Source organism: Anabrus simplex, chromosome 5, assembly GCF_040414725.1.
Source record: "Anabrus simplex isolate iqAnaSimp1 chromosome 5, ASM4041472v1, whole genome shotgun sequence".
Taxonomy (NCBI): Eukaryota; Metazoa; Arthropoda; class Insecta; order Orthoptera; family Tettigoniidae; genus Anabrus; species Anabrus simplex.
In genome coordinates, this window is record NC_090269.1 from 62,836,253 (window position 1) to 62,862,438 (window position 26,186).

General features: G+C 40.5%; 1 protein-coding gene across 1 annotated transcript in view; it reads left to right on the forward strand.

The window, feature by feature from the left end:
• Positions 1-26,186, forward strand: part of Cdk4 (Cyclin-dependent kinase 4) — a 624,877-nt gene that overhangs the window by 442,003 nt on the left and 156,688 nt on the right. The window contains exon 4 of the mRNA XM_067148010.2: positions 6,121-6,289. Within this exon, the coding sequence (XP_067004111.1) occupies positions 6,121-6,289 (169 nt within the window). The remainder of the gene's footprint in view (positions 1-6,120; positions 6,290-26,186) is intronic.

A 26,186-nucleotide genomic window follows, 5' to 3' on the forward strand; every position in this document is an offset into this window, starting at 1 on the left:
CCAACACGCTAACCACTTAGCCATGGAACCGGATAACTGTAAGCACTCTCAAATACCAACATATTCTTCCAAGATCGAGATTCTCTTCCACGATCATCGATTATACAAAAGAAGAATGAAATTTAGGTGGCAGTTTTACCCCTCTTCAGAGCAGTTACCTGATGTCGGTGTGGAGGAGTTCGAACCACGGCCATCGCCACCGTAGTTGTTGTTTTCCACAGTAGCCATAATCTCGTATTAAGGTGCTCTTTATGTAGAGTCAGTTGCGACTAACAATGGCGGGAGTCGAGTTTTTGCGCGGCTGGAAGCTCGGCCGGATATAGGCAAGGAATGTGAACGAGCGCCTTGTGTGTGCCGTACGGCTACTAGCTCAGAAAGGAAATGTTTAGCAAAACCATATAGGGCTTGCCTGCAGCAGCATATTTAAAGTAACTTTCCCACGGACCAGAAACGTCCCACAAGGTCACACTGCTCCGCTTGTAGGCCCTAGGGCGGCTTAGTACCCGGCCATTTGATTTCTTACGTCAAAACGTGCAGCGACATTATATTCCTGTAATTATAGAGCTTGCTCTTTAAACCGCGCCATCAAATCGAATACCTTGTGAGCTTTTATGTGTCCTTATGATCTTGTGAAATCCATCTTATGCCGCAGTGTACCTAGATGACTACAAGTAATAATACATTTCCTAAGATGGAAAAGAGGCGCGCGGCTGTGAGCTTGCATCCGGGAGATAGTAGGTTCGAATCCCACTATCAGCAGCCCTGAAGATGGTTTTCCGTGGTTTCCCATTTTCACACCAGGAAAATGCTGGGGCTGTACCTTAATTAAGGCCACGGCCGCTTCCTTCCAACTCCTAGGCCTTTCCTATCCCATCGTCGCCATAAGACATATCTGTGTCGGTGCGACGTAAAGCCCCTAGCAGAAAAAAGATGGAAAAGTCCAAACGAAGAGTTCGTTTCAGCATCTTTCTAATGTTCTGATGTAATTTCTTTAGATATGACTGTATAAGGGAAAGAAATCGTTAATATTTAATAATAATAATAATAATAATAATAATAATAATAATAATAATAATAATAATAATAATTTAAAGTCCAGCTCCCAGCAAAGCAAAAACACGCGATCACCACATCCAAATTCAGGAGTGTTTCAAATTTATCATATTAAGTTTTCAAGTAGAAATACTAATGAATGAATGTCAAGGTGTAGACGGGAAGTGGGGGGGGGGGGGGGGGGAGGCGGATATTGAGCTGGGGCTATATCTTAACTAAGGCCACGGCCCTTTCCTCTCCCATCGTCGAGACCTGTCTGTGTTGGTGCGACGTAAACCAACTTGTAAAATAAAGAAAATATTGAAAGGGATAATTATTTGATAATTAAGGTGAAGCTAAATTCCCAACGCAAAACTAGGAACCTTAGGAACAAAATAACTTGAGATTGATTTGTATCAATTACGAAATATCAAAGGAATCTTCCAGAGCAAATCAAACAACTTGGAAACTAGTGATTGACAAAATACCCATGCCAAAGAAACAGCTAGAGAGACAGAGAGAGAGAGAGAGAGACGAATGGTGGAATAAAGATTTTGAAAATACATTAGGGGAAGATTGCTAGCTTGGGAAAGATAGCATGCTACAAGAGAGATGATTATTTGAAACAAAGAAAGGGAAGAATTTTGAGATCCGCTGAGAGAAATTCCGAATACTTTCTTTTTAATTATATTGAAGTCGACGTTCAGAAAACTAACGCAAGAAATTTCTATAAAAATGTCAAAACTAAGTTAACGAAGTATCAATCGCCAGGTCTATGTTTTTAAAAGAAAATAGAGAACTGGCTATTAGTAATAAAGAAAACTAAACTCTTAGCAGGGTACTTCAAGAAGCTTCCCAATTGCGAATAACCTGCAGTACCTTCTTGATAAAATTAGAATCTGAAAATATTTATCCAAATTCAAAACCATCAGACGAAATTAAAATCAGGAATGTAATAAAATAACTCAAAAATAACAATACTTCCGAAGATTCAATAGTCGCGGAAATGTGGAAATATGCAAGTGCTCTAGACAACATGGAATGGGGATTCGTTTGGTGAGAAGAGAATCAAGAACTTACGTTTTGCGGACGACACCGCATTTGTAGCCAGCAGTGTACAGGAGCCTGCTGAGGTAATGGATCTTGTTCGACATGAAAGTCACAATCTTGCTTTGGAGATTAATTTGAGCAAGACAAAACTAATGATCGTCAATAAAGGTGCAGCGATTCAGCTCCCACAGCACCTAACCAACCTCAAAAGAATTGGTCGGTTTGCTTATCTGGGTTCAATAGTCGAGGATACAGGTAGCAGCTGTGAAAAAGAAATCAAGCGTCGCATCTTGTTGGGATTTATACCTATGGCAAAATTAAAGAAGCTCTGACAAGATGGAACAACTACATTGAATCCGAAGAAAAGATCAATAATAATAATAATAATAATAATAATAATAATAATAATAATAATGTTATTGATTTTACGTCCCATTAACTACTTTTTGACGGTTTTCGGAGATGCCGAGATGCCGGAATTTTGTACCGTAGGATTTAATCTACCTACACGAGACTGACGTATTTGAGCACCTTCAAATACCACCGGACTGAGCCAGGGTCAAACCTGCCAAGTTGGGGTCAGAAGGCCAGAGCCTCAACTGCCTGAACCACTTGGCCTGGCCCACTTGTCTTCTCGATCTCCATGTATGGATGCGGGACTTGGACCATAAAACCTAAAGATAAAAACCGATTCAGCACCTTCGAAATGTGGTGCTGGAGAAGGCTGTTGCGGATACCGTTGCCATACACAAACTTCCAATAGAGAAACCAGATAAAGAGAGAAATGAAATAAAGAAGAAAATTCACGATATGCAAAAAACAAAAAGAACATAAAATCAAAAGCAACCCAAAAATCACAAAGAAGTTGCATTAATGAGTTGACATATCACTTTAAAGATGGAAATTAAAGATAACGGTTTAGTGATTGTAAAGGCGGATAAGGGTAACACTTCTGTAATAGTGTCTATAAAGACGAATACATCTGTAAAACAGGAACATTATTTTCAGGTAATACATTTGCCAAGAAAAGAAAGGTTCCCACTGCTAAATACAAAGAAAGCTCAAACAATTTAAACACCCTGTTTCTCTTAAATGAAAAATAATCTGCTAAATTAGTTAGCATTCGGGAGATAGTGGGTTCGAACCCCACTGTCGGCAGCCCTGAAAACTTGGTTTTCCGTGGTTTCCCGTTTTCACACCAGACATTGTCGCCATAAGACCTATCTGTGTCCGTGGAAACTTCGGAAACGGCCAACACGTGCAAGCGACGCAGGCGGCTGAATTTCCACAGACACCTTTCATGAATGGACAACAATAAGCTTACCAAGAAATCTCCTCGCTGATTAAAAGCTATAAGACTGGATGCCTTTGGCTCAAGAACCCCAAGAAAGTCCTGGATTCCGCTGGGATTGCTGACCTTGATGTCCTAGGCCACTCCAAATTCTGCGACGTGGTTACTTCTTGGTCCGCGCCACCCAAAAGTACTCAGTCCCGGAAACATTAGAACTAATGTTGTTTTCAAGTAAGTGTAAACTATTATTTCCAAGAACTTTTGTTATGAAAATTAGACTTTTATAGTGGTGTCTGGGCGAGTCATCCGTGCGCGTAGAGGCGCGCGGCTGTGAGCTTGCATCCGGGAGATAGTAGGTTCGAATCCCACTATCGGCAGCCCTGAAAATGGTTTTCCGTGGTTTCCCAGTTTCACTCCAGGCAAATGCTGGGGCTGTACCTTAATTAAGGCCACGGCCGCTTCCATCCAACTCCTAGGCCCTTCCTATCACATCGTCGCCATAAGACCTATCTGTGTCGGTGCGACGTAAAGCCCCTAGCAAAAAAAAAAAATTAATAAAAAAATAGTGGTGTCTGTGTTGGGATGAAATGTTTGAGTATTGAATGTCAGCTAGAAAATTCAAAACGAAACTGGAGCACGTGGATCATTCAAGTACTAAGCCTTAAAAAAAGAACCGGTATAAGAAGACGTTTGACAGCAATGGTTCAGTGGTCTTTCACTATTTAGGTGTTCATCAAATATGAAGATGAAAGTATTAATTGGATTTGTAAAATGTCCGTGTTATATATGAGATTTTGATGATGCTTCGATATTATTTACGTACTGATATTATTACTGTAATTATATTGTGTATTTTTAAAATAGAGATAATTGATCATTGCAATTACTATTGTGCCTGTCTTGTTCTCTGACATGATTGTTCCTGCTTCATTTTAGGAACTTCACGGTCAGCATCCCCGTGTGAAGTAGGACTGATACTTACGTAGCTGTAGTGTGTCTACTGATCAGTATATCTGTAAGTTATTGGTGTTAGGATTAGGAGTTAAACGGTCACCTATTGTATTTAGGTACCAACTTGGCATTCACGTGGAGTTGAAATGAGAGACCGTGAAAATCCATTTTCAGAATGGGCGGAAGTGTTTTTTTTGGCTAGTTGTTTTACGTCGCACCGACACAGATATGTCTTATGGCGACGATGGGATAGGAAAGGCCTAGAAGTTGGAAGGAAGCGGCCGTGGCCTTAATTAAGGCACAGCCCCAGCATTTGCCTGGTGTGAAGATGGGAAACTACGGAAAACCGTCTTCAGGGCTGCCGACAGTGGGATTCGAACCCACTATCTCCCGGATGCAAGCTCACAGCCGCGTGCCCCTGACCTCACGGCCAACTCGCGAAGTGGGAACCCCTTTCTTCTTGATTTCTCCATATCATTGCTGGGAACGGAACCCTAGCAGAACTGATAATAATAAACGATTACCTTCGACATTTTGAACTTCTTGAAAGGAATTTTTGAATATATATTTTTTATTCTACATATAGCCCTTTTACAAAGTAATGTTTCTTTTACTAGTTCTCTCTATCGGAGTTACATTCATTGTAATACAGGATATGTTTTCGATGGTGATTGTTATTGTTTACAGGGGAAAAATATTGGGTTTATAAGCCTTTCTAATCGTAGGAAAGAGATGAAATAAATGAACCCTTCGAAGAATGAAATTATCAACCAAAGAAAGGGAAAGGCTTGTAAGGGAAGAAAATGAAGATATTTCCTTGAGATCTCAAGAGTTGGCGGTGGGGGCCTGGTACGATTACGTTTAAGTAGAGCCGGACTTAGCAGATGTCCCATGGTCGCCACTCCACGCTCGCAAGATGTGAGCCTCTGGGGGGTCTGAGCTTGTATATTTCGTTACGAAGTTTCCAATGGTCACACTACGCTGTGACACATAGTGACTTAGAGCTTGTAGATTTCTTGTTCAAGTACATTTTATATTCTTTCGGACAAATTGATAATTTTTCCGTGTATAGCGAAAGTAATTTTATGTAACGAAAATACTAAAGTTTTAATGGAAGCTATTGCCATTATCTATACTTGTTTCGCTTATAATAAAATTAGGTCAAAGTCAGTCAACTCCATACAGGCCATGGAAGGTCCTTGGAGGGATGGAAGGTAGAGGCTTCCACTATCCGTAACCTCAGCACTTGGTGGGGTGGAGTGGTTAGCTCTACGCCCGGTCGCCTCCCCCCCCCCCCCCCCAGGAATTAACCTTGTACTCATTTTTTAAAATGTAGACTGAGTGAACCTCAGGGCCATGTCCACCTCCGGAAGTGGATATATCGTTCCTAAAATGTTTCGACTTCGTGACAGGGAATGGAAACCACGTCCTTCCGGGTGAACCGAGCCTCCTCGGCCAGGCAGCCCCTAATAAAATAAAATGAGGTAATGTTTTTTTTTTTTTAAATATACTTCCGCTTACCACTTCACGAATCATCCAAGTACAGAGTCTCTCATATAAAATCAGACCGAACGCACGGTCTTTGTACTCTACCTCCTCACATCACACTGTAATTTTCAACAGCCTACTGCACATTTTATGTAATTTTTATATCCATATTGCAATTGTTTCTCCTGAACCTATCATTTTTATTACTTCTCACATTAAATATTTGCTGTAGATCTAGTATTGTCTATTATGGTGAAGGTGGAGAATGTTATTTTATAAGTGTGTATGTTCATACTGTTATGTTCTAGGAGCGTACGGCACTGTGTACAAAGCCCGAGACTTATCCAACAATGGACACATCGTGGCGCTGAAGAAAGTCCGGGTGCCTCTCACAGAAGATGGTGTGCCCATGTCCACACTCAGGGAGATCGCTTTACTCAGGCAGTTGGACACACTCGAACACCCAAATATCGTTAGGTAAGTGTTGGCTATTACGATTAGTCTATCAGAGTAATTGACAGGACCTTCTTAACCTCATGAGGTAATGTGGCAGAGAGAAATGAATTGCATTTTTTCAGATTGAAAAAGCCCCGTTGTACATGAAATAAGATACAGTTCAAAGAGCATACAATACTTACTGAAGTAATATACTAACCTATTAATTTGTTTTTTAATGTAGGCCTATGTTAAGAATTGCTTGTATAGACACCAGCTCGAGTAGGTCTGATGATTGGAGCAAGGGGAACGATTCCCATTTTTACCGCTAATTTCTGGAAACAGATGTCTCTGCCAGTTACAACAACGTTACGGGAGATTGCCATCATAGCCTTAAGGGGCTCACTGATAATTCTAAGAAATCACTGTTACAATTAGGTTACCTTAAACATTTCTCAAGTACAGTATATCTATTTTTCTTCTAAAAATAAATGTAAAGTAGCCTATACTTTGTCACAAGGCAGCCTCTGCATGAGGGGAAGTATTTCATAAAATAAAATTACTCACGAAGTTTGAAACTGGAACATTATTACATTACTTTTGAGCAACAATAATTGATAACCAGTGTTGCCAACTTATATTTTCAAAATCCGCTAAATACTACTAAAAATCCGCTAAAATTCCGCCAAGAAATCCGATCTCAAATAATGAGCAATAATAATAATAATAATAATAATAATAATAATAATAATAATAATAATTTCAGATGTCATTCGAAAGCGAAGAGTTAAATTTTTTGGACATATTTCAAGAATGCCTGATGACAGACTTGCTAAGAAAATCTTTAACCACTTCAATAAGCCCAGTAGGAAAGGCAACTCTTATGAAAAATGGTTTGTTAACACGAAGAAAGATTTGCAAGAAATGAACATCAAGACATCCACAACAGAACCAATTTCAGAAAAAAGTTACACACATTTAAGGGTTTCCTAGAGCCAGAAACAGCGACCAAGAAGAAACAACAATGGACGGCTGAAAGGAAAGAAGCAGCAAGCAGGAGGATGGAGTACTGGCGCCAAAGAAAATTTAAATCAAGAGGAGTTATTTACGTGGTCCACAGCTGGCCAAAATCGATAAAAGAATAATAATAATAATAATAATAATAATAATAATAATAATAATAATAATAATAAAAGTAAATGTCTGCACTCACCTGATCTGTGAGTTTCACTGGGATTAACCCCCTACCTGGGAGTCGGCGAGCTAAAACTTGTAGGCGTTTTAGTGCCGGGTACAAACTAGTTGAATCCTCTACCTCAAGGGCCACACACAGAACAGGCCAGTTCATTAAACGGTCTTCCTTCATAGCATAAATATAAATGCTACTCTCTCACAGTTTCATTATCTGTCGTCATTCGTCAACTAAGAGATAAGTACCCTTTCCCCACGCATTTTAAATTTATGATACCACGATCTCATAACATCAAATCAAATAACATGTTTTCCTCATGTGACTGCTAGCTCCTGAAAAGAAATACGAAATAGCTCAGAAACAGACTGGAGTACAAATTTATAAAATTAAAATGGATAAAACGCTAAATTCCGCTATAATAAATCTAGAAATCCGGCAAAAAATCCGCTGTCCGCTAAATGGTATATTTCTCCGCCGACAGTCTTCTAATTCCGCCAAATTTAGCGGAAAATGCGCGAAGTTGGCAACACTGTTGATAACTAGTATTAATTAAAACAATTGGTTTAAGAAATATCCGGTTTCCTGATTGAGAAACTCAAGTTGGCCTGCTCTCGGCTATACTAATCTTGTGTACTTCTCCAGAAAGAAAGATGTTTAGGGCTGTTTTAGTTGAGTACATCTTCAGTACTGTTCTGAAACGTTGAGTATTTGTCATGAAATATGCTTGTTGTCGTGCGATACAACTACAGGAACATCGTGAAACGGGACCAGTATGGTGGTGGTGGCGGCGTCATGTTGAATGGCCGTACGGACCTGTATCTTCATGGGTGGTCCGAGGAACACTGTTAACGCTCGGAGATACAGGGATGAGGTACCGAGACCACATGCTCTACTTTTCAGACGTGCAGTTGGTCCAGACTTCCTCTTAATGGAAGATAATGCCCGACCGCACCGCGCTGCTCTGGTGGATGAATATTTCTGGCTGGGGAAGACATTCATTGCATCGACTGGCCAGCAAGGTCTGCGGATCTGCATCTATAGAACATGCCTGGGATGCATTCGGGAGGCGAATCGCATCCCGTCAGCCTCCACCAAGGACCCTCCAAGACCTTCGCATTGCCATTTCGGAGGAATGGGATCGACTGCCACAAGAGCTCTTGGACCATCTGATAGAGAGCATGCCACGTTGCTGCGAAGCATGTGTGGCCGTTAAGGGTAACCATACACCCTATTAACAGCACATTTTGTTACGGAAGACATTGGCAAGTTTTGTTAGTTGTTGTCAAAGGTGTACCTTAGCTATCAGAATCTTTTTGACACTGTTTTCTTTGGACAAGTTGTGTGACATATGGTGTGTGTCAGAGCTTCCGTTTGTTCAGCAATCCACCTGACAGTCCTGTCAGGCAGTATGGCCTCGTTTAGTGATGTAGTTACCTCTATGTTAAAGCTGATTCCAACAAGTACCGATTTGAGGCGCCACTCCATACCGTTTCGTACAAGGTCTTATATTAGTTTCGTAAACATTAGTGATAATGAACTGGTTATAGTATTTTTAGTCATTCATTGTAGTTTTAACGATCGACAATATTTCGGTCAGTACTTTTATTTCCACGTTATCACTGGCTTTAGCGTCCGACTCGTTGGCTGAACGGTCAGCGTACTGGTCTTTGGTTCAGAGGGTTCCGGGTTCGATTCCCGGCCGGGTCTGAGATTTTAACCTTAATTGGTTGGGTGTATGTGTTGTCTTCATCATTTCATCCTCATCACGACGCGCAGGTCGCCTACGGGAGTCAAATAAAGACCTGCACCTGGCGAGCCGAACCCGTCCTGGGATATCCCGGCACTAAAAGCCATACGACATTTCATTTACTGGCTTTAGTCACTGATTCCACTTGTATGGCGTCATCTGTCCCAGCTGTTTAGAGGTTACAATCTCTTCGGAGCATGACGCCTGTACTGTAGATGTATCTTCCAATACGGGAAATGAATCGTCAAATAAAATATAATTCGAATCAAACGGATTTTCATCAGGCTCAAATTGATCTTTCAGTAAGATATCTTTCGTCAGGCATTGAATCATGAGTTCTACCAACAGTTAGTGAACACCCAGTCTGAAATTATGGAGTATAGGCCTATACCATTAATATTTACATTTGTGCTAAATAATAAATATCTTAGGTACCGGTATGCATTTACTATAAGCTTGCTGAATAATAAATATGGATTTTTCATTGCTTTTTTTTTAACGTTATTGTATCCTTTAACCGGTGACGTGAGGTCTCATAGACTCCCAATAAACATAAAACATCTGGACTTATGTAATTAAAAATCTTGTAGGGAGCTGTGGTTTATGTTAGCTTTTTATCTGTGTCAACACACTTCACGCCAGCAATTACGAGAGTATTTTTGTCAATGCAAGTTGCGAGGTCAGTGTAAGTAAAAGATCTCAAATTACTAGTCCGTTGCAGTTATTAAGAACTACAAATTCTCAGTTCGAGGAGTACATTGGGGAACTACTAATGAAAAATTTAGTGATATGCCATGTTATGTAATTTATTTATTTATTATTATTATTATTATTATTATTATTTTTTTGCGATAGCGGTTCGTAATGTTTTCGTGCTGTTCAAGTTGTGCTATGAAAGCCTGGACAAAAATGGAACTGGAATTCTTTTTAAAGGGTTTGGCATCTGATCAGATCAAATTACATGTCAAAGGAGAATGATAAATGAGCGAGTTCCCGAGACATACGAGCAGGAATAAGCAACATTTTGCACATAAGACTCGGCGCCGAGATACGGAAGAAAAACTGAAGAAACGGCAATCTTGCCGTACATGTCCAGCGTCCTTGAAGAGAAAAAACGGTATATGCGTGTTTTGAGTAAGAGTTTTCGGTTTGTTTGCATTCTACTAAAAAAATGTGCAACGATATGCAGCGAGAACATTTGCATCATCAGTGCAAAACTTCATTGCTGGATGGATTGATTGATAGGTTCCAAAGTGTGCTGCACGTTTCCATTTATGTTGTTATTTTCATTTACGCTTGTGTTCTGGATCAGCGAAAAGTGATCTGTTTGGTAACTGCTGTGTATATTTTTATAATTTTATTGACTACAACGATCGAAGTGAAATTTAAGACGATGTGAGTAAGAAAGAAGGGGAAAACATATCTTTGCATTATTAGATCGTACCTATATTCATATTATGAGATATAATAATATGTTGAATCAGATTGATTGATATGACTGTGTACATATTTGCCAACCATTTTTCATTGTAGAAAACTTCTGCTAGTAAAAGTAACTAGATATTACCAAAAATAACCCTAAAAACATTTGCGTAGAGACATCCATTGGGGGACGAGAGATACTAAACATGACGATAACTGTACTTTTTTTTTTATTATTAGAGTTGTTTATAGTCGCTTTAACTCCAAGGTCTTATCGCGACTCTTACATATAATTACAGAATAATGGTAATAATAATAATAATAATATTGTAATTATAAAAATGTAAAGAAAAAAAATAAGTATAATGTAATTACATTTTGGAGTGCAAGCCAGTGTCTTTGAGGAAGTTGATGACTTGATGACTCAGTGCTGGAGAAGACAGTGTCAGTTCCATTCCTTTAGGTATGTTGTGGTGTTGGCGCCAATGGTCATACAGTTGACATTCTGAGATGATATGCTTGACAGTGAGAGAGCAGTTACATGTGCTGCAGGTGGGAGGTTGTTTCTTTTCTAGGAGATAGTTGTGGGTGATCTTCGTATGTCCTATCCTTAGTCGGGAGATTAAGACTTGTTCATGTCTGGTGAGGTTTTGGAGAGGATATGTTCTTGCAGATATCATTTTAATTTTTTGGAGGTTGCTAGTGGAAGTTTTAAGCCAGTTCATTTTCCATTGTTCGTGTAGTTTGATTTTGATATAAGCGATGATATCAGAATGTGGCGTGGCAATTTGACGGTCGTTGATTGGGAGACTAGTAGTTTCTTTTGCTGCTTGATCAACTGATTCATTGCCTGGTATTCCTCTGTGAGATGGGATCCACATAAAAATAACATTTTTTCCTGCGATCTTGATCTTGTGGTACAGCATTTGAATTTCTTTAACAAGTAGGTGTGTTGTTGATGGATTTTGTATCGAAGTTAATGCACTTTTGGAATCAGAGAATATTATGAATGAGTTGTTGTAGCTTGCTTTTGAAATATGAATCATGGCCTGTTTAAGAGCATACAGTTCACTTGTAAACACTGTGAAAAGATCTGGTAATCTGTATAGCTTACTATAGTCTTTATATTTCACTGCACAACCATTTCTCTCATTGAATTTTGATCCATCAGTATAAATTGCACTGTATGATGAGTATCTATTACAAATTTCATTAAATAACTGTTGGAATTTTGCTGTGTCAGTTTGAGCTTTAAGATTGTTGTTCAATTCCCAGTTGACTGGAGGCAAATGAGTTTTCCATGGAGGGGTATCTAGTGAGTTGTGTGGAAATAAAATGGGTGGAAGGCTGAGGTTTATTTCTTTGAGAAGATTGGATATTCTGATGTTAAAGGGTTGGGGTTGAGATCCAGTTAGTTTTCCTTTATGTCTCTTTGAAATTAGGTGTTTTTTCAAGTGTTGTTTACTTGTACCAGCTATCTTGAGTGCGTATGTCAAACTCAGCTGTTTACGTCTGATTTCAAGTGGTGGTTCGTTGGCTTCAATCTCTATACTAGCTATGGGGCTGGTGCGGTGGGCTCCTAGGGCAATTCGAAGAGCTGAAGATTGGATGGTATCAAGGATCTTAAGAGTAGATGGTCTGGCAGAACAATATACTATACTGCCATAATCCAGTTTGGCTCTGATTGTGGCTCTGTATGTGTTCATTAGGACATGGTAGTCTGCTCCCCAGTTTTTTGCTGAGAGAATTTTCATGATATTCATTCTTCTTTGACACTCGTCTTTAAGATTTTTAAGGTATGGGGTCCAGGTGAGCTTGTTATCAAATAGAAGTCCTAGAATTTTAATAGTTTTAACTGATTCAATTTTATGGTCTTCCATATATAATTCAGGGTTAGCGATAGTATGTTTATTTTTGGAGAAGAGAATACATTTGGTTTTAGTTTTAGAAAATTTGAATCCTGTGGTTTTAGTCCAGTTTTGAATATTTACAATTGATTCTTGTAATAGGAGTTGAGTCGTTGTAATGTTTTTCCCTGGGCAGAAGATTATCAAATCGTCAGCAAAAAGGCAACACTTAACTGGTGAGTGGATGTTAGAGACTATACCATTAATTGCCACAAGAAACAGCGTTACACTGATAACTGATCCTTGTGGGACTCCATTGTTGATTACTACTTCCTTTGACAGCATTCCATTTACTCTAACTTGAATTCGGCGCATTTGGAGAAAATTATAAATGAAATATAGGATATTTCCAGATGTATTGTGTGTCATTAGAACTTTGATTACATAGTCTTTCCATACCATGTCATATGCCTTATTAATATCTAAACTGACTGCTATTAGGTGTTGGTTATTGAGAAACGCTTCCTGTATTTCAGATTCCAGACTTATCAAAGTGTCTGTTGTGGAGTGTGCTTTACGGAACCCGTTTTGCACATTATTGAAGAAATTTATGTGCTCGAGATACCAGCGTAATCTTTTGTTGACTATTTTCTCCATGAGTTTACACATCGCATTAGTTAAAGCAATAGGGCGATAATTTTCTGCAATTGAGTTGTCTTTCCCTGGTTTGGGTATTGGAACTACAATGGCATTTCGCCATTGGTCAGGAAATGTCTTAGAGCTCCATATGTGGTTGAAAATGGCCAGAAGATAATTTATTGCACTTAGTGGAAGCTGTTTTAGAAATTCATAAGGGACCGTATCTGGGCCAGGACTAGATTTGCCACATTTGTCAAGTTCAGTAATTATTTCCTGCAGTTGAAAAGTATCGTTTAGATTATAGTTAGGGTCAGAGATGGCTTTCCTTAGATCAATGGATTCACTGGATTTCTTTGTATGGAGAAATTCAGGATCATAATTTTTGTCACTAGAGATCTCGGCAAATGTGTCAGCTAATTTATCAGCGATGTTTTGAGGTTTGTTTATGAAGGTTCCATCAACAGAGTTTCTGAGGGAAGTAATGTAGAAGTGATTATATTTGCCATTTATTCTTTGAAGTTTATTCCACATTTCCTTTTGTGGGGTTTGGGAACTTAGCGAGGAGACAAATGATAGCCATGAATTCTTTTTGCTGAGTTTAATTTCTTTTCGAGCGATTGCTCTATATTTCTGAAATTGGGCTTTATTTTCAGGTGTGGGTTTTCTTTTGTAGAGGTAGAAAGCATGATTCTTATTCTTAATAGCCTCCTTACAAGTGTCATTCCACCAAGGTACTGTTTTCTTAAAGGAGTTTGAGGTTACTTTTCGAACACTCATGTCTGCAGATTTAACAAGAACTTCTGTGAAATCTTGAACAATGATATTTATGTGCTTAGAAGGGAAATCATTTGGAGGGGTTAAGTCTTTTAAGTGATTATTGACTGTCTGCCTAAATTTTGTCCAATCTGCCTTATTTAAGTTCCATTTGGAGTTGTTAATAAATGAGGAGTTGACAGAAGAATTTTCATTATTGATTAGTATCGGGAAGTGGTCACTATTTCCTTGGAGTGTTGAATAAACAGACCAGTTGAAAAGGGTTGCTACGTCCGGTGTGCAGATGGTTAGGTCTATACTACTACAGGTGCCGTGAGCTATGTCAAAGCGAGTTGGAGCAGTAGAGTTCATTAGAATTAAATCAAATTCATCAAGTCTCTTTTCTATCTCTTTTCCTCTTGCATCAGAACTATGGCTACCCCATAACGTGTTGTGGCTGTTGAAGTCGCCTACTAGGATGAATGGTTTAGGTAGTTGGTGGATAAGGTTTCGTAGATCGTCACCTTGAAACAAATAACTGTTTGGAATATAAACATTGCAGATACATAGAGAAGGTGGTAGATGGACTGAAATTGCTACAGCTTCCAAATTAGTGTTAACAGTAATTTCCTTTGCATAGATATTGTTTTTGATATAAGTAGCTACTCCTCCACTCGCATGATTCACATTAGTTCTATTTTTGTGGTAGACACTGTAGAGTCTTAGATTGGCAGCAAAGTCGTTCTGAAAGTTTGTTTCTTGGAGACAGATAACAGATGGTTGGTGTTTGTTTATTAGGAGTTGTAGATATTCTAACTGTGATCGATAACTGTTAAGATTCCATTGGAGTAATGTTGCCATAATAATGATCAAAAGCAGAACGAGGTTTATCTCCATTGTTATACTGGGAAGGAATTGTCGTCGCTGGAATAGTCTGGCGTTATATTGATATGCGTTGGGTCTTCACTTTGACTGGCGGATTTCAGTAGTTTTTTTACTATTCGAGTGCTTTTGTTTTTTATGCTTTTATCGGTATAGTAAAGATAGAGTTTTTGAAGGGCTTTAGCAAGACCTTCTAAGTCTTGTGTGTAGTTTGAAGCAATTTCTGATATGTCCTTGGCACCAACTGTATTTTCAAAGAAGGACTGGAGCTGTAGGTAGCTGAGGGGGAATATTGATGGGTCGGCTTCCAAAACTTGTTTTACTGGAAGGAGCATATCACTTATTGATTTTTGCGTGTCTGTCTTGGGTTTCTTGGAAGTGTGATTTGTCTTACGGTTTTCTATTTGTTCAGGAGAGGCCAGTATGGATTTGTTGCCATCAGGAGGATTTGGATTAGTTGTTTCACTGCTAGCTAGTGAAATTGGCCTTTTACATCCAGGAAAATTCACTGTTGTAGGGGTGGCGTGTGTTTCCATAGGTGCTGCAATTTCTCTCTCAATTTGAATTCTGGAGGAGGGAGGATCATTACAGACTTGGCTAAGTGCTAAGTCAGGGTTGGTCATTGAAGTGGCTTCTTGAGTAGGCCTATCTTTTGGGAGTGAGCTAGAAGTACCGATGTCTGTTTTGGGGTTTTCGACCTGTGACTTTTGTGAAATCTCTTGGAGCTGAGGAAAATTATTGGAAGAGGATTCATCTTTTGGAAGTGATACGTTGTTAGGACAATCTTTGGCCAGATGTCCTTCGGTATGGCAAAGAAAACAAGTGGGTGAGTCGGATGATAGGTAAATCCAGTAGTTTGTACCATCGTATTCGAGATGAAGGGATTCGGGGAGTTTATCAAAGTCTTCATTCTGAATGTACATTTGTCTTCGAAAGCTTAAAATGTGGGAGAATCCAGGAATTGACAAACCTGCTCTGATTGGGGTAATCCTAGACATGATTTTCACACCGAGTTTTAACAATTCCTCTTCAATAACATAGTTTGGGATCACAGGACAGACGTTGGATAATATAATACGCTTGTTTTTTGTTAGAAGGGGTCGTATTTCCAGTGATACATTGTTTATTAAGATCTTAGGGTTTGTCAATATCAGATCTTCGACATTTTTCTTACTAGAGAGAAAGATGCATATCCTTCCGTTCGATATACGTGAAACAAACCGAATGTTGCTAGGGGTTGTAAGTTTACCTATAGCTAGCACATAATCCTTGATACTGATCCCGTCATGAGATTCGATTACAATAGCTTGTTCTTTGGAGGGGTACGACTGTATTGCAGCAGAATAGCTTAACCTTGAATTACGTTCGTTACTAGGCCTACTTGTGACGGTTGTCATTTGGTTACTTGATGCACTGTTAGGATGTGGAGGGTTATTTACGGTCTTGTTATTATTATTTGTTGGCTTGCATGGTGTCTGTTGAGGAAAAATATCATTGATTTTTTCATTCATTGAATTCGATAAATGCCGACCTCTATCAAGAGAGGTGGCCATTTTGAGTGGGTCAACAAAGGGTTTTAGGTTATCTCTATAGTTCGTCACTTCACACAAGGACCACGGAAATAATGTCAGTTATCTTACTTACAAGAATGTAGTAGGTGATCTAAATATTTACTTCTGATCACTCTTACGCTAATGTAACGATTATGAACATCTATTAAATACCAAAACTTGAGCAAGGTATTTACTCGCGAACATCATCAGTCACTGCCTTCTGGATCCTGTGCGATAACTGTACTGTTTATTACCAGGGCTTATAAATCTGGATTTAAGTTTCCGGAAACTCATTAAAGGTAACAGCACAGTTAAAGTTACAAGCGCATTTAGGTAACTCAGAAGTAACTGTGGTGTACCAGAAACCGGCCATAAGAATCTTACGTGCAAAGTTCCCTTTACGCTAGTTGGGCTGAAAAGGATGCACTGTGTTGATTTCATTAATTTCAAGTTAGTTTTTACAACAGTAAATTATTTCGGTAATTGTTGCCGTTAGAAATAACATGCAAAGGAAATGTATGTATTGTTTCATGTTATTAGTTTTTAGTTACAACAGCTGTGTCTTATGGGAGCGATTGTTGAGATCCAAAACCACGATATTATCTGACCATGCAAAACATAGTCGAGCAGTTGAAATAGTGGCGCACGCTTTACCCTCTGTTGCTCTTATTCAGAGATGATGGTAGAAATATTGTGTATTGAATTCTGAGTCTCCTTCGTGGATCTTGTTGGTGGTGGTGATTATTGTTTAAAGAGGAAGTGCTACTGGGCAACCATCCTCTATATAACACTAATCAGAGAGAAAAATGGAAGGGGTCCGACACTTCGAAAAATGAAGATATCGGCCAAAGGAAGACAAGGGCCACGAAAAATAGCGTCGGGGTCGGAAAGAACAAGAGTTGACCAAGAGAGGTCGGATAGGATAGATGAAAGTGAGGAGCCTGGCACAAGAAAGTGGAAGAAATGCCAGGACTCAGCTAAGGGCCCCGTGGTTGCCAGCCCACGCTCCAAAGTTCAGAGCCCCTGGGGCCCCTTTTAGTCGCCTCTTACGACAGGCAGGGGATACCGTGGGTGTTATTCTACCGCCCCCACCCACAGGGGGTTGGATCTTGTTGGAGCCTCAACGTGTTAAAAGTGCTGTCTTTAAAGGAGGTCTTGAATCTCGCTATTCGTCTTCGCCTCTCCTCTCCTCCCCTCTCGTCCTGTTTTCTTTCTTTCCTTTCAGTGTCCTTCTCAGTACCATTGCAGTTTCGTTCTCAACTCTAGCGACAATAAAATTACAAATATGAAAATACACTTTCGAAACAGGTAATAATAATAATAATAATCCAAGAGAAAAAGGCAAAGGGGGCATGGTTCAGTGAGGTACAGAAAGATCTGCAGGAGATTGGGATCTCATTTGAAGATATCCAGGAGCGTGTCCCACTTAAGAAAAAACTCCAAGAACATCAGAGTTTCCTACCAAAGCCGAAGATGAAAACTGGAAAGGCATGCACGGAAGAGCGAAAGGAGCAACACCGTATACGAATGAAGGAATACTGGACCAACATTAAAGCTCAAGGGAAACAGTTGAAATGACGTGGTCCTTAGTTGGCCGAAACGAAACAAAATAATAATAATAATAATAATAATAATAATAATAATAATAATAATAATAATATCGTCCTACCAACTACTTTTGAAGGCTTTTGGAGACGCCGAACTGCCGCATTTTTGTCCCGCAGGAGTTATTGTACCTGCCAGTAAATTAGCGACACGAGGCTGACGTATTTGAGCACCTTCAAGATACCACCGGACTGAGACATAATCGAACCAGTAAGTTGGGGTCAGAAAGCTAGCGCCTCAACCGTCTGAGCCACGCAGACCGGCTCTAATACAGAATTTACACTGTCTGCGAGCCTTGAATTTCGACATAGCACTACAACTAGTCGATAGTGGTGGAGATGGTCCGATCCTTTTAAATAGAGTATAAGAAAAGAGACACGAAGGTCGTGAAACTGAAAGCCTTCCTAGACATTGCAAACCTAATACCGTTGGAGTTGGATAAGAAGAAGAGTTGACCACGGGAGGTCAGATAGGAATGATCAAATATAAGATCATCGTACAAGTAGACGGAAGCAACGTCAGACTCATCTAGGGGCCCCGTGGTCGGCAGCCGACGCTGGCTAGATACTACTAATCGACCGCGTAGCGTGGTTGGCTGGACGCTCGTCTCCTTTGCTCAGGGTTGCGGGATCAAATCATTGCACAGTAGGTGGGTATTTATGCACGTTTATATGCGCTAGGTCTGTTAGAGTAGATTCAGTGGCACGTTGTCCGACTCGTTGGCTGAACGGTCAGCGTACTGGCCTTCGGTTCAGAGGGTCCCGGGTTCGATTCCCGGCCGGGTCGGGGATTTTAACCTTAATTGGTTAATTCCAATGGCACGGGGGCTGGGTGTATGTGCTGTCTTCATCATCATTTCATCCTCATCACGACGCGCAGGTCACCTACGGGTGTCGAATAGAAAGACCTGCACCTGGCGAGCCGAACTTGTCTTCGGACACTCCCGGCACTAAAAGCCATACGCCATTTCATTTTTTTCAGTGGCACGTTAAATAACTCCTTTGAAGGACAGTATTCCGGCACTGCGCCGTCCCTTAATCTTTTCCAATTGAAGAGACGTTGAACACATGAGCCTCTGATCCTTGCGGAGCGACTGCTGCCGTGGTTTTGTTTGAGATTCACGACCTCATTGGGTCCTTAATCTCAACTTGACATGTGGCTCTTAGAGTGTATAGACTTGTGGTTTTGTTTGGTACTTTTAATTTTCAGTATTTCAGGGAAGGTAGAGGAGTAGTGAGCATGGAGTTATTGAAATGTGGTGGTGGCAATGTCTGCCGTTGGTTTCGACTTGGGAATGGGAGACTTATTTGTGCTTTTCAGAGTATAACCAATGTGTCTGAGTGTCATGAAAGGTGTTGCTCATAGGGTTAGTCGTGCTGCAGTAGCACTAACCCAGTGAGGAAAGCAATGGCAAACTACCTCACTCCTCGTCTTGCCTAGTACGCCTCATTTTGGTACTGCCATTGCTTTTTGTGGTTTCCCTAACTGCATAGCCTTTGGTGGTGCTATTTGAGGATCCAACCAGCCTCTGGGCTGATGACGTAACAGACAGACAAGAAGGTAGTAGCCATCAGTTGGGCTCGTTGAGAGGTTTAGAGGGGACTTATTTAAGGGGTGCGTTGGTGGTTGTTGGGGCATGCAGTGTTTCTGGGTTGGGGTACTTGGATTATGTGGTGCTGGTTAGTAGAGAGAGGAGATTGTTAAGAAGTTCTATAGTGGGGATGGTTTGTGATGTGCGGTTTAGGTGGTGCGTGGGAGAGGGTTGAGGCTGAGGTTTAGTAGAAACTGAATTTGTTGTTGAGGCTGTTGTGGATGGCGGAGGTGCTTGCTCGCTATGTAGTGAGCTTTCTGGTATAAATCTGTTGTGTTTGTTAATACTAGCTTCAGTGCAGAGTATGATCTCTCTCTACATCTACGATACCGCGCTCGATAACTGCAGTCGCTTAAGTGCGGCCAGCATCCAGTATTCGGGAGATAAGTGTGTTCGAACGCACTCTCGGCAGCCATGAAGATGGTTTTCCGTGGTTTCCCATTTTCACACCAGGTAAATGCTGTTCCTTAATTAAGGCTATGGCCGCTTCCTTCCTACTCCTAGCCCTTTCTTGTCCATAAGACCTACCTGTGTCGGTGCGACGTAAAGCAACTTGGAAAAAGAAAAAGAAACATGTACAATGTGACAGGCTAGGGCTTTAATTTGGGAGTGAGTTTAGGTGTTAAATGTTCTGGTCTATTCATATTATCAGTACCAGTCAAATATTTGTTTTTAGCTACCATGATGCCGTGGGCTGAATCTCGTTTAAGGACATGTGCGAGGTTTCCTGGGATACGTTCCAGTTCACGTTTCACGATCTCCATAATGTCCAGTCGATCACCAAGACGTAACCCACGTGTTTCTAACTTCCTGATTGATTCTGGTATGTTTTGGTTGTGTGTCTTGACAAGTGCCATTTCCCTTTGAACCGTTTCGTTGCCGAAATAGTTCACGACATTAATTACTTTACATTTTCTTGAAGCCTGCTTGTAAAAGTTGTTAAACATGCACAATAAAAGTCGAAAACATGCACAATAAATCCGAAATTTCAAATGTATACACTAATCTCAAATATATGCAAATATGCACTATTAAAAATAATTAACCGGGTGAGTTGGCCGTGCAGTTAGGTGCGCGCAGCTGTGAGCTTGCATCCTTAAGATAGTGGGTTCGAGCCCCACTCTCGGCAACCCTGAAGATGGTTATCCGTGGTTTCCCATTTTCACACCAGGCAAATGCTGGGGCTGTACCTCAATTAAGGCCACGGCCGCTTCCTTCCAACTCCTAGGCCTTTCCTATCCCATCGTCGCCGTAAGAGCTATCTGTGTCGGTGCGACGTAAAGCCAGTTGTAATAATAATAATAATAATAATAATAATAATAATAATACCGAGCTCGATAGCTGCAGTCGCTTAAATGCGGCCAGTATCCAATATTCGGGAGATAGTAGGTTCGAACCCCACTGTCGGCAGCCCTAAAAACGGTTTTCCGTGGTTTCCCATTTTCACACCAGGCAAATGCTGGGGCTGTACCTTAATCAAGGCCACGGCCGCTTCCTTCCCACTCCTAGTCCTTCCTTGTCCCATCGTCGCCATAAGACCTATCTGTGTCGGTGCGACGTAAAGCAACTAGCATAATAATAATAATAATAATAATAATAATAATAATAATAATAATAATAATAATAATAATTTCAGTTTCACCTTCAAACGCCCTTCCTTGGTTTTTTTTTATTTTTTTTATAGGTCTGCTGTACATATCAGCAAACATGTGCATTTGCGTACAAATCGGATGTCTCCTGATCGCAGTGCGAGGTCATGTAGTGACCTCCCCACTTGCAAACCACTGTAACTACCTACTGTAATTTCAAACGAACCCGCATCGCAAGTGTGATTGATTGTGATCATCATGTTTCCGACTGGTTGTAAAGAAGCACACTACGTTACATGAAAACAGGTTCATGTACAGAACGTGGTTTATTCTTATAACTACATGTGTTCCCATATGATTGTTGTTTGTTGGGAGGTAGAGTTCTTGCAAGCTTATGGACAGTCATCTTCATGATGTGGCGCCGGAATTTGCGTTGCATGCTCTTGGCTCTTGACTGAGTCACATGTTGAATGAATCACCATGGCCATCTGACTATTATTTGAGGCACCAACCGAAACAGTCTTGGTTCTTGGAGTCACTCCTGACTAAGGTTAGATCCCACTATCTCAGTTATGAAGATTAGTATTTAATCTTATTACAGATATGTGCCACTGTCGTCTTGTTTTATTCTTTTCTATTAGTTTTTGTCACTAGGGGTTGAGTTCTTGCAGACTTCATTCTCGGACAAATCTGCGAATCTCTTGTACCATTTTTCCTGTTTTCATGCCAGTTTTTGTCTTGTATTCTGCGTCGGGCCTATCCCTAAAGCGAAACATACAGAGAAAACCTAGGCACAACGGTGAATGGAACAGATGACAAGAGAAAAAGGAAGAAGATAAATTGAAAGTACTGGAAAAAATATGGAGTTTTGTGGCTTTAAAGATAATTCTACATATAAAAAATAAGAGTTTTGTCTGTACATTGCTCAGAATTTAAAAAGAATGATGCTTCTATATCGGACGAGTCCACAGTGACAAGGAAATAAACCGAGCTCGATAACTGCAGTCGCTTAAGTGCGTCAAGTATCCAGTATTCGGGAGATAGTAGGTTCGAACCCCACTGTCGGCAGTCCTGAAAAATGCTTTTCCGTGGTTTTCAGTTTTCACATCAGGCAAATGCTGGGGCTGCACCTTAATTAAGGCCACGGCCGCTTCCTTCCCACACCTAGCCCTTTCTTGTCCCATCGTCGCCATAAGACCTATCTGTGTCGGTGCGTACACTACATAACCTAGAATTCTGTATAACATGTAGTCTCGTAGCGAAGCACGGGTACATCAGCTAGTTCTAACATAAAATCACGAATCGCTGAAACAGGCTGAACCAGAAGTAGGTTTCCAAATTGTGTGTGTATCGCACCACAAAAGAAATGAATTCTACTAGGAGTCATTTGTCACCAGGAACTTTATGTAATAAATAACAATAATAATGACTTGTTTTACATGGAGCCCGCCTGGTGGCGATGATCGTCAAATCATCAAGTCTATATGGTCTGACACCGTGGTTAGCCGGTTCGACACCCGTTGGTAGAAAAAATATTCACCGTTACGGAGTTTTCTTGGCTCACAGAGGAATAGGGAGCGCATGAGTTGAATGCCTGGACAGGGAATTACTTAGAGCTTTATTTAACATAAATTTGGAAATTTTATTTCTTTCCTTTTAAAAATCGAGAGATAGAAAATCTGAATGAATAACAAGCAATAGAACAGGTTGTTAACGAGCTCGTCAGCCCTAACAATATAGGGGACTTAGAAGTCCGGAAATCAGATACATAGAACTTTGTAAATTTATATAGAGAAGAGCATTATCGCTCGTGACAGGTACAATATTTTACAAGAGCAAGATTTGCTCCGAGCAGTTGCACAACACAGGAGTCCAAGCTCCAAAATGCCATAGTCTAGCCTCATAGAGGCAATCAGTTTCTTTTGATACTCTTAAGGTACACTAGACAACCCATCGGGTGACCCCACTTAGTGTTCATACACGGTTGCCCCATGTTGGGCTTATCAATTACTCCACAATAAGATTGTTCATTGTTCCTAAAGGGAACCAAACCGGGCGAGTTGGCCGTGTGCGTAGAGGCGCGCGGCTGTGAGCTTGCATCCGGGAGATAGTAGGTTCGAATCCCACTATCGCCAGCCCTGAAGATGGTTTTCCGTGGTTTCCCATTTTCACACCAGGCAAATGCTGGGGCTGTACCTTAATTAAGGCCACGGCCGCTTCCTTCCAACTCCTAGACCTTTCCTATCCCATCGTCGCCATAAGACCTATCTGTGTCGGTGCGACGTAAAGCCCCTAGCAAAAAAAAAAAAGGGAACCAAAACGAAGAAACAATTACAGAATAAACAGGGACATAATTGCCCATACTACATGGCCGTAATAATAAAAAGAAAAGGTTGCATATAACCGGCCATAAACAGAAAGCAAGGAGGCAAAACACCAGCTTACGGCCCAAACATGCAGATGTTAATCCCATACGACAAGTGGGTGACTAAAGGAGGGACATTTGAAGCCAAGACAAGATTTACAAAATTTTGAGGTTGAAAACTTTAGTCACCCAATGCAAGGTTGAATGGGAAACGACAGAGGGTCACCACTCTTCGTTCCCTTACATTACATATTTCCCAATAGGGAATAGAAACAGAGTCCTCAGACTTCGCCGATAATCCTACATTTAAACCACCAGTTTACAAAGTTACACTAAAAGAAAACGGCTGAAACCTTCCCCTCAGACTACCCGCAGGCGCTATCACATGTTTAGGTAAATTCTGCCATTACCTTGCATCGCTGGATGTTCTTCAAGCAGGCCGCGCCCCTGCCTCCTAGGCCTCTGTCAAGTCATTCCCAAGCACTGGAGCAATTCAGACAAGACGGCCCTGCTTTTATAGTTCCGTAAGGGGAAGCTCCTAGAACACTTTGTTGATAGGCTAGATTCCTGTACACGCCTCCGGTTTTAATTGGCTAGAGAACATATTTGCAAGCATCTGATAGGTAGATTACAATAGAGGTGGAACCTGCTGAAGTGTTTACAGCTTCGGTACATTAAAGAAACAATCTTCAGGAAAAGGTTTACCAACCCTCAAATTAAATATTACTGTATCAAGTAGTTTATGTTTTTAGTCTGGGAGAGTGAGCTTAACAAATCGATGGTAGAGCCATCTTTCTGTAGAAGTCGAAATTCTTCGGGAGTTTACAGGTTCAAGTCCGTTGACGTAGATGGTCGTAGAGAAGGCGCGCAGTTTAAATTACCGGGGAAATGTACCCCTGGTACATTCACCATCAGGATGTTGGCCGGCAGGGTGGTGATATACAATTTCTAATCTCTAGATTCTCCCCTTGTGGGTAGGGGCGGTAGAATAACACACAGGGTATCACCTGCTTGTCGTAAGAGGTGACTAAAGGAGGCCTCAGGGACTCTTAATTTAGGAGCGTGGGTTGGCGTCCACGGGGCCCTTAGCTGAATCCTGGCATTGCTTCCACTTACTTGTGCCAGGCTTCTTATTTCTTTCATCTGAACTATCCGACTTCCCTTGGTAAACTCTTGCTCTTTTTTTTACTCCGACGGTATTAGGTTCTCGAGGCCTAGGGAATCTTCCTTTCGCCGAGACCTTAATTTTTCGATGTGTCGGATTTGATTTGATTTGATTTGATTTGTTTATTTATCATCAACAGAGTTATTGATTCTCCAATTACAGATGATATAATACATTAAAATAATAACAATATTAACAGAACTTACTACTACCACTAATTATAAATAAGCAATATATAATATATACATATTTACAAAACACATTACGAAGGATAAAAGACATGTTTTGAAATGACCGAAGGAAGGAAGTATAACTTTCAGTTACTAAATGGGCAGAACAAGATACAAGGAACACTCTGTCTATGAAGTGTCCATAAGATGTGTGCGAATTTCACTAGCTGACGAGTGAAATATATCCACTATCCCGCTAATTTCGTTCAGGGATCTTAGGGCCTGCATAAACCAAGAGTTCCTGTGCAGCCTGTCGGGTATTGCGGGAAGGAACATGAATTGGTAGCAGCTGGAGTAAATTGGGACAGTCAAGGAAATTACCGATACATTTGTGTATGAGACGTGCGTTGACATACCTGCGCCTAGTCCTAAGCGACTCAATACACATATTTGTACAAAACAAATCATACTCTGTCGATGACAGCTTGATACCCAAACACGTTTTACTAATCCATTTTGAGAATCTGATCTGTACTCGCTCTAAGGCATTAACTAAGTATTGCTGTGAGGGGATCCACACTTCAGAGCAGTACTCTAGACTAGATCGTATAAGCGAAAAGTACAGGGTTTTCAATGGGACAACAGATTTAAAACTCTTGCAATTTCTTTTGAGGAAGTCTAACGTTTTAAATGCCTTGTTAACGATATTTAACACATGCTCATTGAAAGACAGTCCATTTTGATTACTAAAAATAATACCAAGATCGTTAATTTTATTAACACGCTTCACTTCTTGATTCCCTACATTATAATTGAATACATTAACTTGCATTTTTCTCGTGAAGGATATCGCACTGCACTTTGAAATATTTAGGGTTAAATGCCAGTTTTTGCACCAATCACTAATATTATTTATATCAGACTGTAACAATTCACAATCACTCATCTTTTCAATTACCCTGTAGATTTTAAGGTCATCAGCATAGAGCAGGTAGTTGCTCGAATGGATTTGTGATGGCAGATCATTAATAAATAGAAGGAAACATAAAGGTCCCAGTAGTGAACCTTGTGGGACGCCAGACATAGGCTGATAAGGGCGAGAAATGATACCCTCGTATTTTACTGAATACCTTCTTTCGTTAAGATAACATTTAAACCATTCAAGCAAGCTTCCATGAATCCCATATGCTGACAACTTAGTCAGAAGAGCATTATGCTGCACTGAGTCGAAAGCCTTAGAAAAGTCCGTGTACACGGCATCAACCTGCTTGCAATTGTCCAGAGCGCTAGATATGAAGTGGGAGTACACAGCAAGATTGGTGGTAGTTGAGCGTTTCTGGACAAACCCATGCTGGTTAATATTAATTAAACCACTGACTGCACTGTACACGGCTTTGTATACGACTCTTTCCGCTACTT